The following is a 17,038-nucleotide window of genomic DNA, read 5'->3' on the forward strand; positions in this document are numbered from 1 at the left end:
CGTAACAAGATCCCTAGGTGATTCCTATCTACGTTAATGTTTGAGAAGCTCTGGCACAGATGAGCAGTAGAATAATTTTGTCTGTCTCCTCCCACAAATAAATCTTGGTGAAATATTGATTGATTAAAATTGAAATTATTTAAAATAATTGTTGTTGGGAAAATTGACAGCCTTAAATATTTTATCTTCCAGTCCAGGAACATGATGTATCTCTCCATTTAAGTCACCCACCACTTCAGTTTTCTTTAAATAAGCCTTACACATTTATTGGCACTTTTATTGTTATTATGTTCTTTTTCCATTGTGTTTCATTTTTTAAAAATGGGAAGTCATTTAAAAATGCAGAAAATATAGTGATAGCAAACATGTGTCACACATATCCACCATCAGAAAGAATAATTATTAGCATAGTATCTTATTTCCTTTAGCTCCTGTTTTTCAATTATAAGAATTAAAACCTTAAAGTTGAAATTCCCTCCATTTTCCTTTCTGGTTCCATTTTCCTTGCTCCCCAGAGGCAACCACCATCTTATATTTAGTGTGAAGATTGCAGACCATTTAATTATACATTTACTACATATATGAGCATCCATAAACAGTATATAGGATTGTTTTGTGTGTTTGTAATTTTATGGAAATGATAGATGTTGTATATTATTCTTCAACTTATTTTATTGATCAGTATGTTTTTTTGAGACCTATCCTTATCAATTCATAATGTAGATATCGAATTCATTTATTTAGTTGTAAGAAAGCATCAAATCCATCCTATGGATATACCACTTTCTATACATCCTCTATGGAGAGATGTTTCAGTTTCCCAGTTATTTTGCTATTATAACCAGTGCTAGAATAAGCATTCCTGTACATGTCTCCTGTAGACACATGCAGAAGAGTCTGTTTAGGTATATATTTAGGAATTTCTCTACTAGAAATGCCCAATGCCTAGAAATGTCACTGATCCATAAATATTTATTGAATGGCTGAATCAATTAGACCAAAAAAAAATTCCAGTAAACTGCTATTTATAGGAAACACACGCAAATCTTTGAGAAATTGGTATCTGTGTTGCATACTGATTCTCTTCTGACTCTTCTGTTTGTAGAGGACCATTTTGTTCTCTGAGATTTTGAATAGTACATGCTCTTAGTTTTAGTCTTTCTGATTCTCTTCTGATGGACTGCTCTACTTTTTTCTTTTTTTGCGGTACGAGGGCCTCTCACTTTTGTGGCCTCTCCCGTTGCGCAGCACAGGCTCCGGATGTGCAGGCTCAGCGGCCATGGCTCACGGGCCTAGCCGCTCCGCGGCATGTGGGATCTTCCCGGACTGGGGCACGAACCCGCGTCCCCTGCATCAGCAGGTGGACTCTCAACCACTGCACCACCAGGGAAGCCCGGACTGCTCTACTTTTATACACGTCCTTGGTTTTGTGCTTCTCCTTTCATCGTTCAGTTACCCTGATTCTAAAAGTAAGAGCTGTGTGTACATAGTATAATTTTGGAAAATCAATAAAGACACAAAGAAGAAAATAAAAAAGCCACACAAATCCTGCTACTCACATATGCTGTTAAAATCTGAGCTCAATAGTGAATTCTCTTGGGGAGACAGCATAATAGAGGAAAGAAGATAGACTTTGGAGGCAGACCTGATTTTCTACCCCAAATCTGCCACTTACTAGCTGTGTGAGTTTGAGCAGGTGTTATTTAGTCTGAGCTTTGGTTTCCTTATCTGCAAAATGAGAATAATAATACCTGTCAGGTAAGGTGTCTGGGAAGATTTGTAAGGTGTTTGGTAAATTGTAAGCACTCAGCAAATACTGCTTCTCTAATGCTTCTCTTCTTTAGATGCTTCTGGTTTTTTAGATTCCCTACCTTCTTATAGATTGTTCAAGATAGTAGAATCTGATTTTCTTCTATTCTCTTTTATTCTCTAGCCATAGGATGATCTGTTCTCTCTGAATCTTAAGGAAGTTTTAAAAGATTTAAAAATCATGTTCAATTGTGTCTAGTATTCCATGTCTTTACTGATACATACTCCAAAATAACCCAATCACTCTGTCCCAAGGCTTCAAAGTAATGCCTGTTTATTATAGAAAATAAGGAAAACAGAGAAGTAAAAAGAATACTTAAAATTACACATTGTTCTAGTACACTGTTGAGATTTTGGCGTATTTCTTTCTATTATGTATGTTTTAATCATGGATGTGGATCTACTGTTCATGACATGTTTATGTTTTGAGAGGTGAAAATGCCTATAAAATTTGACAGATTTTCTGTGCTTTAGAAGTTCTTGGAAACTTCAGCGTTTAAGATCAGTACGCTCAGATTTTTGTTTCATTTGTGATAAGATGTAGTGTGATGAATGTGACTGCATTCTCATAGCAGTTCAGAAATGCCTCATAATTTTTGGTGGTCCTGACTTTGGTTTTGAGAATTGCTTAAGGTAAATCTACTTTTTCTGCACCTAAAAATATTTTGTGTCATTTGAGTCCTGGTCTTGTTTGTTATTTTCAATGTATTTATTTTGAAATTTTAACAAATTTAACTTACACCTTTTAAATTTCAAACAGAGTTTTCTTTCTTTGATCCTAATGATACATCATGCCAGGAAATTCTCTTCGATCCCAAAACTTCTGTATCAGAATTATTTGCCATTTTAAGACAGTGGGTTCCTCAGGTCCAGCAAAATATTGACGTTATTGGAAATGAGGTAAGGAATTCTAACGTTGTTAAGTCTTGTATTGTTAGGATTGTTAATTGTATAGATTTTTTTCCCCCATCTGAATGGAAAGGTGGTGATAAAGGGGAAACCTTTTAAAGATGCTGATGCTTGTTCTTCATAGGTTTTCATGGAGCAGTGAGTTAGTACGTTCTTTCCATTATTCCCTCATGCTCCTCACTCCCTTGCATATGGAGTTCTGACATCTGACTCTTGGTGGGAGCAGAGGGAGCCTTTTTTCTTTGTACAAGTTGATTTTGTAAATTTAAAAATATACTTTCATGAGGTGATTTGATTACTGTCACATTTACCTATACTTTGGGGTGGCTTGGTAAAGATCTAGGCTTAAATATAATTTTAAAAAATATTTGATTTTTTGAAAGAGGGATAAAAGAATAGTGCTGGGTTCCTTGACCAGCATACTGTCTCGTTGTAAGAAGAGGGAGCTTATACTTTTTTAAAATACCATTACTCCCATTAGAAAGGAAATTTGCTTGTCCTTTGAGAAGTTAAGGAACATATTGGGGTGCCAAATTACTTTGGAATACTCTTTAAGAATTTCCTTCCGTCTGGTGACAAGTTCAGTTTTCATTTTTGTTGTAGGGTACAGACTTAAAATTTATCCTTAAGAGAAGCCAGTTCTGTCTACTCATTTTACTGAGAACTAATTTAATAAGATAGACTAACTTGGTTTCCCAGCATTGGTTTGAAATCAGTAGACGTTATGTTGTAATAATATCTTCCTTGGTTTCCGCAGATTCTTAAGAGAGGTTGCAACGTGAATGACAGAGATGGATTGACAGATATGACTCTTTTACATTATACTTGCAAATCTGGAGCTCATGGTATTGGTAAGTGTGTGGTGAATCTGTTAATGGCTTAAGACATCTGTATTTGTACTTGTATAACTGTGTTTATGCCAACCAGAGTCCCTGGGAGGGCACCTGGCTGATGATAATAATATTCCCTGAATAGGCGAGGATTCAGTTAGGTCTTCCACACACCTTGTTGCCTTTCCTCCCTTTTCTCAAGGGAGTCTTTATAATCTCCTGGTACCTCCCAACTTTTCTGGAACAGGCTTCATACCAGCCTGTTTGCTAGGTGAGAGTAACTGGTAACACCTGGAGTTTATGGCAAGGTTTGACAATCCATGCTCTGTTTTCCAGGCAGTCCCAATCCTACAGACCTGGTCTTTAGGTCTGTCTAAGGTCTGTTCCTACATACATAACATATGTGCATAGTTTCCAAAATTGATATTCACCTGTTCTTTACTATTTTTTACACCTGCCTCTTACTTAATTATATACTGTGAACATCTCTCCCTGTTTCAATAGTCTGATACAGTGCTTCTTAAACTTGATAGTGAAGGACTTTTTTTTTTTTTTTCTCTAATCCATCATGGAGTGATACTTTTGTAAAATAAAATAAAAATGAGTTTGTAATAGAAAAATGAGATAAAGACAAAATACAAGCCCAAGTATTTTTCAAAAGCCTAAAATTATATTTCAGTTAATTTATTCAGAAGAAATGATTACATAGGGAAAAAGAAAAGAGTTATAAAAAGTATGAATTACAGTTTGAGACCGTCAGTGGTCCACAGAGTGCACTCTGTGTAGCCCTGGTTTTAATGGCTCTGTAGTATTGCATTATATGGATGTCTCATAATTTATTTAACCAGTGTCTTATTATTGTACTTTTAGGTTGTTTCAAAATTTTATTCATAATAAAAAGTGCTGTGATGAACATCTTTACAGCCAAGTGTTTTATCTGCCCTTGGGTTTGATTATTTTCCTGGAATAAATTCCTTGTTACATTTTTTGAGTTGTAAGTGTATATTCAGTACGCTGTTTGCATTGGCTTTTTAGATGAGGTAGTAGATGGCCATCCACTGGAATTTGTACTGAAGAAAAATAATTTAGAAAACCTTCTCTAGGTGATGTTGATACAGCTGTAAAGTTTGCAACTCAACTTATCGATCTGGGAGCAGATGTTAGTTTGCGGAGTCGCTGGACAAATATGAATGCTTTGCATTATGCTGCTTATTTTGATGTCCCTGAACTTATAAGAGTGATTTTGAAGACATCTAAACCAAAAGGCAAGTACTGTAAGATCTCCATTAGATGTTATTAATTGAATACTTTATTAGTGGCATAAAAATTATAATTCAAAGATACTTTTACTTCTAATCCATCTTGTTCCATGTGACCTCCAATCCCATTTTATTTTTCAGAAACAGTTTAACTTTTCTTTATTGAAGATTAGTTACTATCCTTTCACAGAAGACTTAGTATAAAGAGAAACAAAATAAAGTGTTCTCTGGCCTTTTATATCTCTTCAAGTCCCCCAGTATAACATGGATTTTATAAAGTGTAATTGAATCTATGTATACTTCTTTTGTCTTACTTGTGTAGCCAGAAATAGAGCAATAAAACCTTCAGAGCTAAACATTGAAATCATGAAGAATATTTATTTTAGGTGGCATTCAGTTCTGAAATTCTGTGATTCCATTAAGGGATAGATTTTCATTTTTTTTTCTTCCTGTCTTAATGATGCTATCCTAAAATTGAACATCATAATATCTAAATCACAGTCCTGTATTTAGACATTCTCTCTGGGTCCTCTCAGGGGGTCAGTTTTCTTTTGAGAAAAAAATGAGGGCAAGTGCAGTAGTATTACTTTAAGTTAAAAGTTGTATGCAGTGTTTTCTCCATTTGTAGAAGACTTGTTTTAGAGATGGCATAGATAAATTTCCCAGAATGTCTGTTTCTAACCTCTGCTTTGTATAATTGTCCATCTCCTCTTTACCTTTTTACTTTTTCACTTTTTGAATGATGTTAGGAAGAAAGCCTCTCTTGATAGTACAGTGTCTTTAATAGCTCAGGAGAGTGTCCTGAGCATGTCTTAGTTTGTTTACAATAGTAGGTAGGGTGTGGGATGGTGGAGCTGTAGTTAGATTAAGGTCGGATTGGCAGAACCAGAGGTATATTAAACCCATATTCTAAAAAACAGTCAAAATGGAATCCCCAAATCTGGAGTATTTGCTGTATAACATCGTGATGATTTGTTGAAAGTTATTAAAATGGTTTTAGAATTGCAAGATTCCCATTCTTATTGTGAAGTCCAAATTCATTTGTTGAATAAAGTATTGTGAATGAATACAGTATGTAAGCATGATGCATATGTTTAATTACTCTTTAATTTATTCCTGTCTTGAGAATTCTCCATTGTTTTACCTACTATTTTTTTCCGTGAAGAGGCAGATAGTAAATATTTTAGGTTTTGTGGACCACATGGTCTCTGTTGCAACTACTTGATTCTGCAGTTGTGGTGTGAAAGTAGCCACAGAGACTATGTGGCTGTGTTCTAATAAAACTTTATTTACAAAAACAGATGGTAAGTTGATTTTGGCCATGGCCATAGTTTGCTAGTCCCTGACCTAAACCCTACTACATTATAGTTGTCATGGCAAATATGCAAGAGGTTTAATGAGAGAGTGTGTTAAGATAGTTACTTTTACAAATATGAATTATTGCCATTAATTGCTTTAAAATATAGTTTAGTTTGTGATGGTTGGAAAACCCATGCTAATATCAGTCCATTTGATAGTGAAATTTTATTGTACTAAGAAAAGAATTAGTTAAGTAGGTTGTAATATGAAGAGTTTGTTCCATTGTGAGAATCGTCCTTTTAGTGGGTTGGTTTAAGTCTCATAAATAGCTAATACCCCTCCTCCCCCAAATAAACCCAGCCTGTCTCCTTTTACATTATACTAGCTTAATTTGAAAATTTTGTTAATACGCTTGCGATGTCTAATTGCAGATGTGGATGCCACTTGCAGTGACTTTAATTTTGGAACAGCTCTGCATATTGCTGCATACAACCTGTGTGCAGGTACTGTGAAATGCTTATTGGAGCATGGAGCAAACCCTGCATTTAGGGTAAGAGGTTAAATTAAAAGTGAAAAATATTAAAAGAATAAAAACATCTAACATTATCTCCCAGGAAAGAGTTGAATCTGGATGTTGTTGTAGAGCTCTTATATAGGTAAACAATTTATATTTTTGTGCTGCATGTAAAGAGTAATGGTGATAAACTTTTATCTCAAATAAATTTAAGGCATAGCAGTGAATTTCAGTCCTTTTATATTGATAAGCTCTATAAACCTTACTTGCATTCAGATAAGTAAAATACTCTTTAAAGTATCATCTTTGAGTTTAAAAGTATCTTTCATTTAAGCTTTTGGTATATTTATAAAACCTTAGCTGTTAAATAAAAGCGCATATATTAAAGTTATATTTCTGTATTAAATCATATTTTAAATTCTTTTGGAAAGAAGTTTTATTTCAGACAATTTAAAAAATGCATATTTAACAGTGCAGTAAACCTTTAAAATCGACTTAAAGGAAACATTTATTTTTTCAGGGTAATGTTATACATTTACAAAGTTAACACACAGAATTGAATTTCATAATCTTCAAATCATCTGGTATTTTGTTGTCTTCTCAAAAGTGGCTCGCAATGTTCTTTTCTGTTATATTGATAGCAGTGACTTGCTCTGGCAGGGATTCTTAATTGGGTCTGTGCCTTCTCTTGAAGGGGCAGGGGTGGGCAATGTTAGAAAAAGCCTCTTCCCTTCCTCTTTTCCTCGCTCCCTCTCTGCTTTCCTGTTTTCCCTTCCCTCCCTACTTCTTTGCCCCTTTTCTTTCTGTTTAATCCCGTTAATTATTTAATCAACCCCTTTCTTCCTCCTTCCCTCCCTCCTTCCTTCAGGTCCTCTTGTTTATTGGGCACTGGGAGAATACAACAACAAATACATCTCTGTCCTCAAAGAGAATATTGTCTAGAGGGGAGGACAGACAAGAGAGCAGTCAGTTTTACTGTAGTGTGTCCTGGCAAAAGTGATGTTGAGTGCTTAAACGTAGTTAAGAATTAACCAGGTACAGGAGGAAGCTGAGAAAGGCATGTTAGGCAGAGAGAGTAGCGTGCACAAAGGCTAGGAGATGGTAATTCAGTTTGGCTGGAGTGTGAAGGTGATACGTGTTTGCTTTTGCTAGTACAACTGTTGACATGACCCTATTAGTGGAGAGAATATTTTGAACCCAGTAAGATGCAGTGAAGTGTGTCATTGAGGTAAATTACCAATTCAGGCCCCAAAGAATTAATAGATTACCGAATTTTGGAGGTTAATACTTAAAAAAAAAAAGCAGTCAATATGTGGGTCAGCAGTAGCCCTTGGATCAGACCCTGACAGCCACTACTTTAGAAGAAAATGGAATTCTACAGCTAATCATGAACAAGCCGCCTTATGTTAACATGATATCATTGTTACTTTATTATTATTTAGTATTTTTTAAACAGAAGTTTTGTTTTATATAGGAATTGATGGAAGTGTGTGACTTACTCTAGAAAGGTGAGGACTTAAAAATCTGAAGTAAATATTCATTGTAAATATAGCTTATTTACAACTTATCATGACAGGTTTGTTGATTAAAAAAAGTTCTTTTCCCTCTGTCTTTTTCTCAAGAGTACGATTAGTGCTATAGGTATTTTCATTACATTTTGTACTTTTTCTTTGAAAAAAAAAAATCGGGGATCAAAATAGTTCATCACTGTCCCAGAAATTTGATAATATGTCTTGCTACCATGTTTTTACTTAGGACGAAACTGACTTGAATTTTAAAATAAAAACTGTGAGGCACTTGCAAACTAAATGTGTTCTAAAAGCCTCATACTTTTATCCATATGGATCATTTGAAGATAATTATTAGAGGAGAAGGAAAGGGAAAAAGTTTTCTGAGCAAAAGAATCTTGGTTCATCTTATTAAGAAAAGATTACAGTCTGGAATCTTTCTGATGAAGCCTGAGTTTTTGGTTAGGGAACGTAGAAGAAAGAGAACTTGTTTGAGGGTAGGACAGCACAGAGCAGCAGAAGGGCTGAGAGTCCAGTGGGTGCTGGACATGGACTGCAGTGTCATCCCTGCAGTGATTATGGAGATGATGCTGAGCGAGTCACTCATCTCTCCTTGCCTAATTTTCCTAATTGGCAAACTGGAAATGGTAGTGATATCTTACTTGTTTAGTTGGTGTCTTCTGCTACAGTCCAGACTCTTAACAGGTAAAAATTTTTATCTGTTTTATTCACAAGCTTTTTCTTGCTGTGATAACCAAATGAGATAATTTATATGATAGGATTTTGCTTATATAAACACTGTGCAAATGTTAGTGGGCCTGTGACTGCCCGTTTTTGCTTGCTGCAGGATAAATCTCAGCCCAGATTTTAGAAGTATTAAACCTATAGATTCTGTTCTTAAAATCTGAGTCACTCCATGAGTGGGCAGGATGGGTCGAGGTCACAGAGCCAAGGTGGCACCTCTGGGGGAGGGGAGGGAGTCTCGGGTCTGGGGTTGGGAAGCCAGGCAGTCCTGTGACTTCTGTCTCCAGCCTGTGCAGCCAGGCTCGCTTCCCACTGACTGCCTTCCTGCTCTTCCCTGAGCCTGGACCTCGGTCCCCACCAGCTGAGCTGCCCTGTGTTCCCTCACCTCCCTGGACCTCTGCGCCAGTGCCTCTCAGCAGCGAGGCCCTCCCTGACCCCTGTGTGTGAATAGCCCTCTCTGTGCCCGTGTTCCCTGTCCCCCTTAACCTGCTTTGTTCTCTCTGCCACTTTTTACCCTTCGATACACCATACGTTTTATGTGTGTGATTATGTTCTGCCTCTCACCAGGCTGTGTGCTTTCTGAGAGCGGGGCTTTTGTTTTCTTCACTGTGTGCCTTTAGCACTTAGAATGGTGTCTGGCAGGTGGTAGAAGTTTAGTAAATATTTTTGAATAAATAAATGATAGATGAATTTAACTTACTTTTTCCAAAAATACTTTTATATGACCGTGTAGAGCTCTGAGCAGATATGAACTGAAAAATTTCTCTTCTCTTTATTTGTAGAATGACAAAGGACAGATCCCTGCTGACGTTGTCCCAGACCCGGTCGAAATGCCCTTAGAAATGGCCGATGCCGCGGCAACTGCTAAAGAAATCAAGCAGATGCTGCTCGATGCGGTGCCTCTGTCGTGTGATCTCTCAAAGCCCTTGCTTCCAAGTTACGATCGTGTTACTAGCAAGGTGATGCTGACGTCACTTGGCCTGAAGCTGGGGGATCGTGTCGTTATTGCAAGACAGAAGGTATAGTCAGTAGCTGCAGTCTCTAAAGCGATGTCCAAGGTCATTATGTGGCCTGTGTGCCAAGGGTGCAGTGTGGTTTTGAGTTGTTTTTTTTTAAGTTCCATATGTAGGTAGAAGGATACTTAATGGAAAACTTGAAACTTAGATGCACGGTTACTATAAAGCATAATTTAAGAATATAAACTATTCAAACTGAATAACGAAGACATCTTTATTTGAATGGGAGAAAAGTGGAGCATAGTGGAGCTGCCGCGTGAATTTAGAGGCATCCAGCCTGCAGGTTTTCCCTTGCAGCTCCCCGCTCGCACCCCTCCTCAGTAGTGATTCTCCCACAGCTACTACTGCACAGAAACGGAGCAAAGGTGACCCTCACTGTTCCTGGGTGTTTGGCTTCTTGATCCCACAAACAGGGAAATCTTAGATATGATTTCAACCTGGTAATGAAAATGTATGTGGGAAAGAGGACTCCCAACGCCACCCGACTGAAGATTCTCTGGACACCTCTTTCTCCAGAGCCTCAGTTTCCAGGTGGCTTTCACTTGTTGCCCTTCTCTCTTTTTAAAAACCTCCTATGGGAGAGCTGTTTTTCTCTTTTTGGGGCCAATTGGGAGCTCGGTATGGAGAATGGGACAGGGAATTTGCGCTTGCATGTGGAATTTCTAAAATAGCTACGGCTAAACATCTGGGTGGCTTCGTGGGGAGTGTTATGCACTTTTCTCAGAAAACACTGAAATTTGAACATTTGAGTTACTAAGAAAGTTGCTTCAAAAAGGAAGGTAAGCTACAAACTATTACACTGAGAATGACATTTACCAACTTCCACAAGAATACATTCATGGACATTTGTTAGTTTTCCGTTGTCCTATCTGTGGAGCTAAAATACCAAGAAATTATGAACGCATAGCATTTTGTCCCCTTTGGATTAATATTCAGCTTCTTTAGTATTCCTGTCCTACGTCTGAGAATGGACTTTTAGAAGAGTTATTCTGTGTTTTATTTTACTACTTTTGAGTAATTTAAAGCTATACAAAAGTAGAAACATATAACGAACATGCGTGTATCAGTCGGCAGCGTTTACCTTTGTCACCTCAGAGCCAGTCTTGTTTCCTTTATATTTACTCTCAGTCTATTGCTTGTCTTTTCATTCTCTTAGGACTGTCTTTCAAAGAGCAGGCGTTTTAAATTCTCATGAAGTTCATTTTATCAAAATTTTATTTCATGGATTGTGTGTTTAGAATATCTGAGAAATTTTCTACTATGTTTTCTTCTAGATGTTTACAGTTTTAGGTTTTATATTTAGTTTTACATTTAATTCTGAGTTAATTTTTGGATAGAGTGCTAGGTATAGATAGGGTTTGTGTGTTTAGTTCTCTGTGTTTCTCTTTTTTAAAAAAATAAATTTATTTTATTTATTTATTTTTGGCTGCATTGGGTCTTCGTTGCTGTGCATGGGCTTTCTCTAATTGCGGCGAGCTGGGGGCGGTTGCGGAGCGAGCGGAAGGCCGTTGCGGTGCGCGGCCTTCTCATTGCAGTGGCTTCTCTTGTTGCGGAGCACGGGCTCTGGGCGCGTGGGCTTCAGTAGTTGTGGCGGCACACAGGCTCAGTAGTTGTGGTTCATGGGCTCTAGAGCGCAGGCTCAGTAGTTGTGGTGCACGGGCTTAGTTGCTCTGCACCATGTGGGATCTTCCCGGACCAGGGCTTGAACCCATGTCCCCTGCAATGGCAGGCGGATTCTCAACCATTGCACCACCAGGGAAGTCTTGTATTGCTGTTTTGAATGGAATATTTTATAAATGTCAGGTCAAACTGGCTTATAGCTGGTTTCAGGTTTTAGTTTTTCTGTATCCTTACTGGTTTTCTGCCTTCTTGGCCTGTTGATTATGGAGAGAGGTGTGTTGAAGTCTCACTGTGATTGTAGATTTGTCTATTTCTCTTTTTAGTTCTATTAGTTTCCACTTCATATGTCTTGGAGCTCAGTTGTTAGGTACATATAGATTTAGGATTCTTATGCCTTCTTGGTCCATTGACTCTTTTATCATTATTTAATGTCTCTTTTTATCCCTGGTAATATTTTCCTTCTTCTGAAGTCTACTTTGAGAGAATTTTTTTTTTTTTTTTTTTTGCGGTACGCGGGCCTCTCACTGTTGTGGCCTCTCCCGTTGCGGAGCACAGGCTCCGGACGCACAGGCTCAGCGGCCATGGCTCACGGGCCCAGCCGCTCTACGACATGTGGGATCTTCCCGGACCGGGGCATGAACCCGTGTCCCCTGCACTGGCAGGCGGACTCTCAACCACTGTGCCACCAGAGAAGCCCTGAGAGAATGTTTTTGAAAGACTTCCATGATAAAGTTGCAAGAGTGGGAAACTTAGAATTACTGGTAGTACTCAAAAGTTACTCTGATTTATGTTTTCTTTAGGTTGGAACATTAAGATTTTGTGGAACAACTGAATTTGCAAGTGGGCAGTGGGCTGGCATTGAGTTGGATGAACCAGAAGGAAAAAACAATGGAAGTGTTGGGAAAGTCCAGTACTTTAAATGTGCCCCCAAATATGGTAAGTTAGATACTATCTAATTTAATGAGAATTAATTTAAAATAATAAAATTTTACTCTTTTATTATTTTTAAATAAAACTTGCTCCCCGGTTACTTATGTAATAAATGAAGTGACTGCCCTTTTCTTACTGTGAGCAATATTGTGCTTGGGAGAGGGTGTCTTACTAGGAGGGCACCTAGCTCTGGAGACCTTCCTGAATCCTGCTCATGGTGGTGTCATGAATGAAGGAGGGATTTTATTCTTTATTACCAAGGAAATACAGAGCTCTAGAGGTTGAAAAACTTGAAAAATGGAAAAGCAAGTGAGGCCAACTTTATTACTGTGCTCCTGAGCTGGGATGATTCTTTTTCAGACAAATGTTTGCTTTATTTTATATTCTCTGTTTCTCTCGTATACACACACACACACACCTTGACACATTGATTTCAGTTTGCTTTTGTCACTTACTATGTTGTGAATATCTTTCCTTGTTGTGAAGTACTTTCCCAGAACATTAATTTCCCTGGTTGCGCAGTATTTCATCTTATAGCTCGACAGGGAAGGCAGTATATGGTACAGTGTTGAAGAGTATGGGCTTTGGAGCCCGACTGCTTGGGTGTGAATCAGCTGCTCTACCTACCAGCTGTGGGACCTTCTTTCTTCTTGTGCCTCAGTTTTCTTCTGTAAAATGAGGATAGCAATACCGCAAGAGTCCATGTGGGAATTAAATGTGTTGATAAATATATAAAGCACCTAGAATAGTGCTTGGTTCCCAGTAAGCACCCCCAAAATGTTAACTATTTGCTAGCTGTTATGAATTTATCAAAATCACCAGTTTCCTTTTGTCATACACTTAAGATGGAGCCTCATTTTGGGGTATATTATTAAAATTTTTGTTTATAAAAAATGCCCATTACATTAGATTTAAAAAACATAAAAAAGGAGAAAAAAATAAAATCACCTGTATGTATTTTCTGTTTATTTTTTCCACAAAATTTGGATTATATATAGTTAAATAGTCTGCATTTTTATCTGACATCCTATTATAATTTCCTCAAATCTTTAAATATTGTTTGAAAATGTGATTTTTTATGGCTCAGTTTCCTTTAATTTTTCCAATTTGATGGGTGAAAATTTCTGTTTAAATTCATGTTACTCTGACTGTGGTGAAATAAGATACCTAAAATGTTCTATTGTAGCACATGTATTTTTTGTGTTATCTTGGCAATTGCCAAGAAATAATTATTCATATTATTTGCCAATTAAAAATTGGGATGTTAGCTTTTTAAAAAACTGATCAGTTTTTAAAAAATAAATGCATCTTTAGGATATTAAGCCTTTATATTTATTACAGATATTTCGCCCAGTTTGTCATTTGCCTTTGAACTTCATTTGCAGTGTTTTTGGACACGTAGTTTTATGCAGTTAAAAGACTTTTCCTTTATAATTTCTTATAACTGCTTTTATGCTAAGGTAGATAGTTCTTCCTAATCCAGAATTCATTATAGGTTATATATTTTATTCTTTTGAATGTTTTAATTTTTAAATACCACATTACTTAATTTGGAGTTTATTTGGTTAGCTGTATAAGGATAAGAATTTAAGTTTAGTTTTACTCTATTAGCTAATTTTGGCAACTGTCAAGCAGACTAAGGGCAAGATCAAGACCATTAGCAACACAGAGAGCAGATGTAAATCAGAGCCGTGAGAAATGCTTAGATTGTAACAGAATGCATGTGGCCTCCCAAATCCCATCATTCCAAGGAGAGGCATGCTTGATTAGGACAAAGATGGATACGCAAGGACCCTGTCTCCATCCCCTTTTACATACTTTACGGCAAGTTGGGGGGCAAGGGTCATGTGTTGGATTATATAAAAATGGGAATAGCCCTTCCTGCTGAGCCAGCTCAGTAGTCTGAGCCAGATCTTTGCTAAACTGTCAGTACTTGAGGTGTGGGGAGCAGGAGAGGCAGAGAACCCCCTGACTACGCAGAAGCCAAAGCATTTGTCTCTTTTCAGCAACAGTTTTTTGGGGTTTTTTTCCTCTCTCTAAATCTGTCATTTTCCCTTTGGCTTGTTGTACTTCCTTTAATATAAATTAAGTTCTTATAAATGCTATAGTCTGTTTTGGGATTGTTTTGTCCCATTGATCTATTAATTCTAGCACATATTAGATTGTTTTGATTGTAAAAATTTTATAATAATTTTTTAAAGATCTTTTTAAAAGCAGCTTTTGGTTCATAGCAAAATTGAGAAGAAGGTACAGAGATTTCCTGTATACCTCCTGCCCACACATGCACAGTTTCCCCTTTTATCAACATCCCTTCACCAGAGTGTACATTTCTTACAGTGGATGCACCTGCATGGACACATCATAATCACTCAGAGTCCATAGTTTGCCTTAGGGGTCACTCTTTGTGTTGTATATTCTGTGGGTTTGGACAAGTGTATAAGGGCATGTATCCATCATTGCCATATTATAGAGTGTTTTCACTGCCCTGAAAATCCTCTGTGCTCCACCTGTTCATCCCTTCCCACCTCAGCCCCTGGCAACCATTGACCATTTTACTGTCTCCATAGTTTTGCCTTTTCCAGAATGTCAGATAGCTGGAATCATAGAGTATATAGCCTTTTAATAATGCCTTCTTTCACTTAGTAATTTGCATTTAAGTTTCTTCCATGTCTTTTCATGGCTTGATAGCTCATGTCTTTTTAGCACTGAATAATACTCCATTGTCTGGAGGTATCACAGTCCTCCATTATTTCTCCGTTCACCTACTAAAGGATATCTTGGTTGCTTCTAAGTTTTGGCAGTTATGAAATTTTTTTTATAATTTTTAATATTTGGTAATACTATTTTTATGTCTTTTAATAATCACCAAAGTGAACACATATACCTAGTTTAATAAGTCAAGTTGTATTATAAGGTTTATTAAAACAACAGCTAAACCCTCTCCTGGCTTGCCCTTCCTTACTCTGAGACCTGTTCTTTAGAGGCAAGAACTTTTTTGACTTCTTTAGATGTATCTTCTGATGTTCATATTCATATTTTAAATAATATATGAATCTTTCCAATTTTAGACATCTATTGACTTCATACTATGAAGAGAAAGATTTGGTGTTCGTACTAAGTCATTTTTTTTTCTTGGTTTACTTATTTGTTTTGGTGGAGCACATCCTTCAGTAGCTTTTTTTTTTTTTTTTTTTTTTTCCAGTAGCTTTTTGACAGAGGACTCTTGGGGAGTGAATTTTTTGAGACTTTACATTCCAGAAATATGTTTATTTCTACCCTTACACTTCATATGATAGTTTAGTGGGATAAGGAGTGTTAGGTTGAAATTCACATTTTTTCAGTATTTTGAGGGTGATACTCTGTTGTCTAATGCAATTTGGCAAACTTTTTTTGTAAAGGGCCAGGTAGTAAATATTTTGGTTTTATGGGTCATACAGTCCCTTGTTGCAAAACTATTCAGCTCTCCTGTTGTAGTGAATAAGCAGTCGTAGACAATATGTAAACAAATGGGTGTGGCTGCGTTCCAACAGAATGGTACAAAAATAGGCGGTGGGAGGATGTGGCTCTCAGGCCATAGTTTGCCAGCTATCATCCTGAGCTTCCACTGCTGCTGTTTAGAAGTTTCAGAGTCATCCTTTCTTCTGTTTTTGTCCTTTTCCCTGTTTTTGGAAGCTTCTTTGGAAGCTTTAGCTTTTTTTCTCTTTTTTTTTTTATCATTTTCTTTTTTCTTTAGAGTTTATACCATTTTTATTTCTTACTAAAATTTTAGTGGAGTTTTGGGAGGAATTGTGGTTAAACCAAATGGATCATGTTTATCCAGAAATTCATTACTCTTCTGTTTAAAAATAATTCTTCCTTATGTGTTTATTTTTAGTTAAGCCTTATCATTGTATGTCAAGATCTGAGGAGAGTCCCATCAGTACTTTGGGTAGCATGAGATTCTGAACAGGAAGGTTAACCCATACACAGTGCACACTTTGGGCTTTGATTATATCCAGTCTGTCATTGCTTTAAATTTAGTTTTGGTTTTCCCAAATGATTTAGTTAATTTAAAAAAAAAAACAAGGAGAAAGAGCTATGTAGTTCATTCATTGAACGATATTATTGTGACATTAATGACACAGGTTTGAAAAATAATTTATGGTCTGCGCTCAAATATGTTTTGGTTTTCTATTTTTTACAGTCCTTCCTATATCCACACATACAACTTTTCACAGATATAATCATAATGTAATCAAACATACAACTCAATTTTTGTTCTCTTGGTTTACTTTTCATATATTTCTATATTTCTACATAATCTTTATTGTTTTACTTATTAACAGTGATGTCATAGTTCATAAACATAGTGGATTCATTTATTCTATTGCCAAGTAATTGTTTTCTCCTACATATAGTATTGCAGTGATGATATACTCAGGTATGCAGTCTTTTCCTCCTATTTGGATTATTTTCTCGTAAATTAATTTCCAAAAGTATGATTGGGTTTTAATAGTAAACTAGAAATTGCTTTGGCTCTTGAAGTCTATCTTCTCCTTATAATATGCAAACGTAAGTTTGTAACCTTGTTCACACTTCTTAAGTATAAGTATTTCCTTAT

The 17,038-nt window shown here is 36.7% G+C and overlaps 1 protein-coding gene across 7 annotated transcripts in view; it reads left to right on the forward strand.

Annotated features, from left to right (window-relative positions):
• The window catches only part of CLIP4 (CAP-Gly domain containing linker protein family member 4), a 110,058-nt gene that overhangs the window by 53,504 nt on the left and 39,516 nt on the right, over nucleotides 1-17,038 (forward strand). For all 7 annotated transcript variants that reach the window (XM_082671753.1, XM_082671752.1, XM_082671754.1 and 4 more), the window contains 6 exons: nucleotides 2,570-2,709; nucleotides 3,476-3,569; nucleotides 4,652-4,813; nucleotides 6,538-6,656; nucleotides 9,655-9,891; nucleotides 12,309-12,444. In XM_082671753.1, coding sequence (XP_082527879.1) covers nucleotides 2,570-2,709; nucleotides 3,476-3,569; nucleotides 4,652-4,813; nucleotides 6,538-6,656; nucleotides 9,655-9,891; nucleotides 12,309-12,444 — 888 coding nt within the window. The remainder of the gene's footprint in view (nucleotides 1-2,569; nucleotides 2,710-3,475; nucleotides 3,570-4,651; nucleotides 4,814-6,537; nucleotides 6,657-9,654; nucleotides 9,892-12,308; nucleotides 12,445-17,038) is intronic.

The sequence above is a fragment of the Grampus griseus genome, assembly GCF_964374135.1.
Source record: "Grampus griseus genome assembly, chromosome: 15".
NCBI lineage: Eukaryota > Metazoa > Chordata > Mammalia > Artiodactyla > Delphinidae > Grampus > Grampus griseus.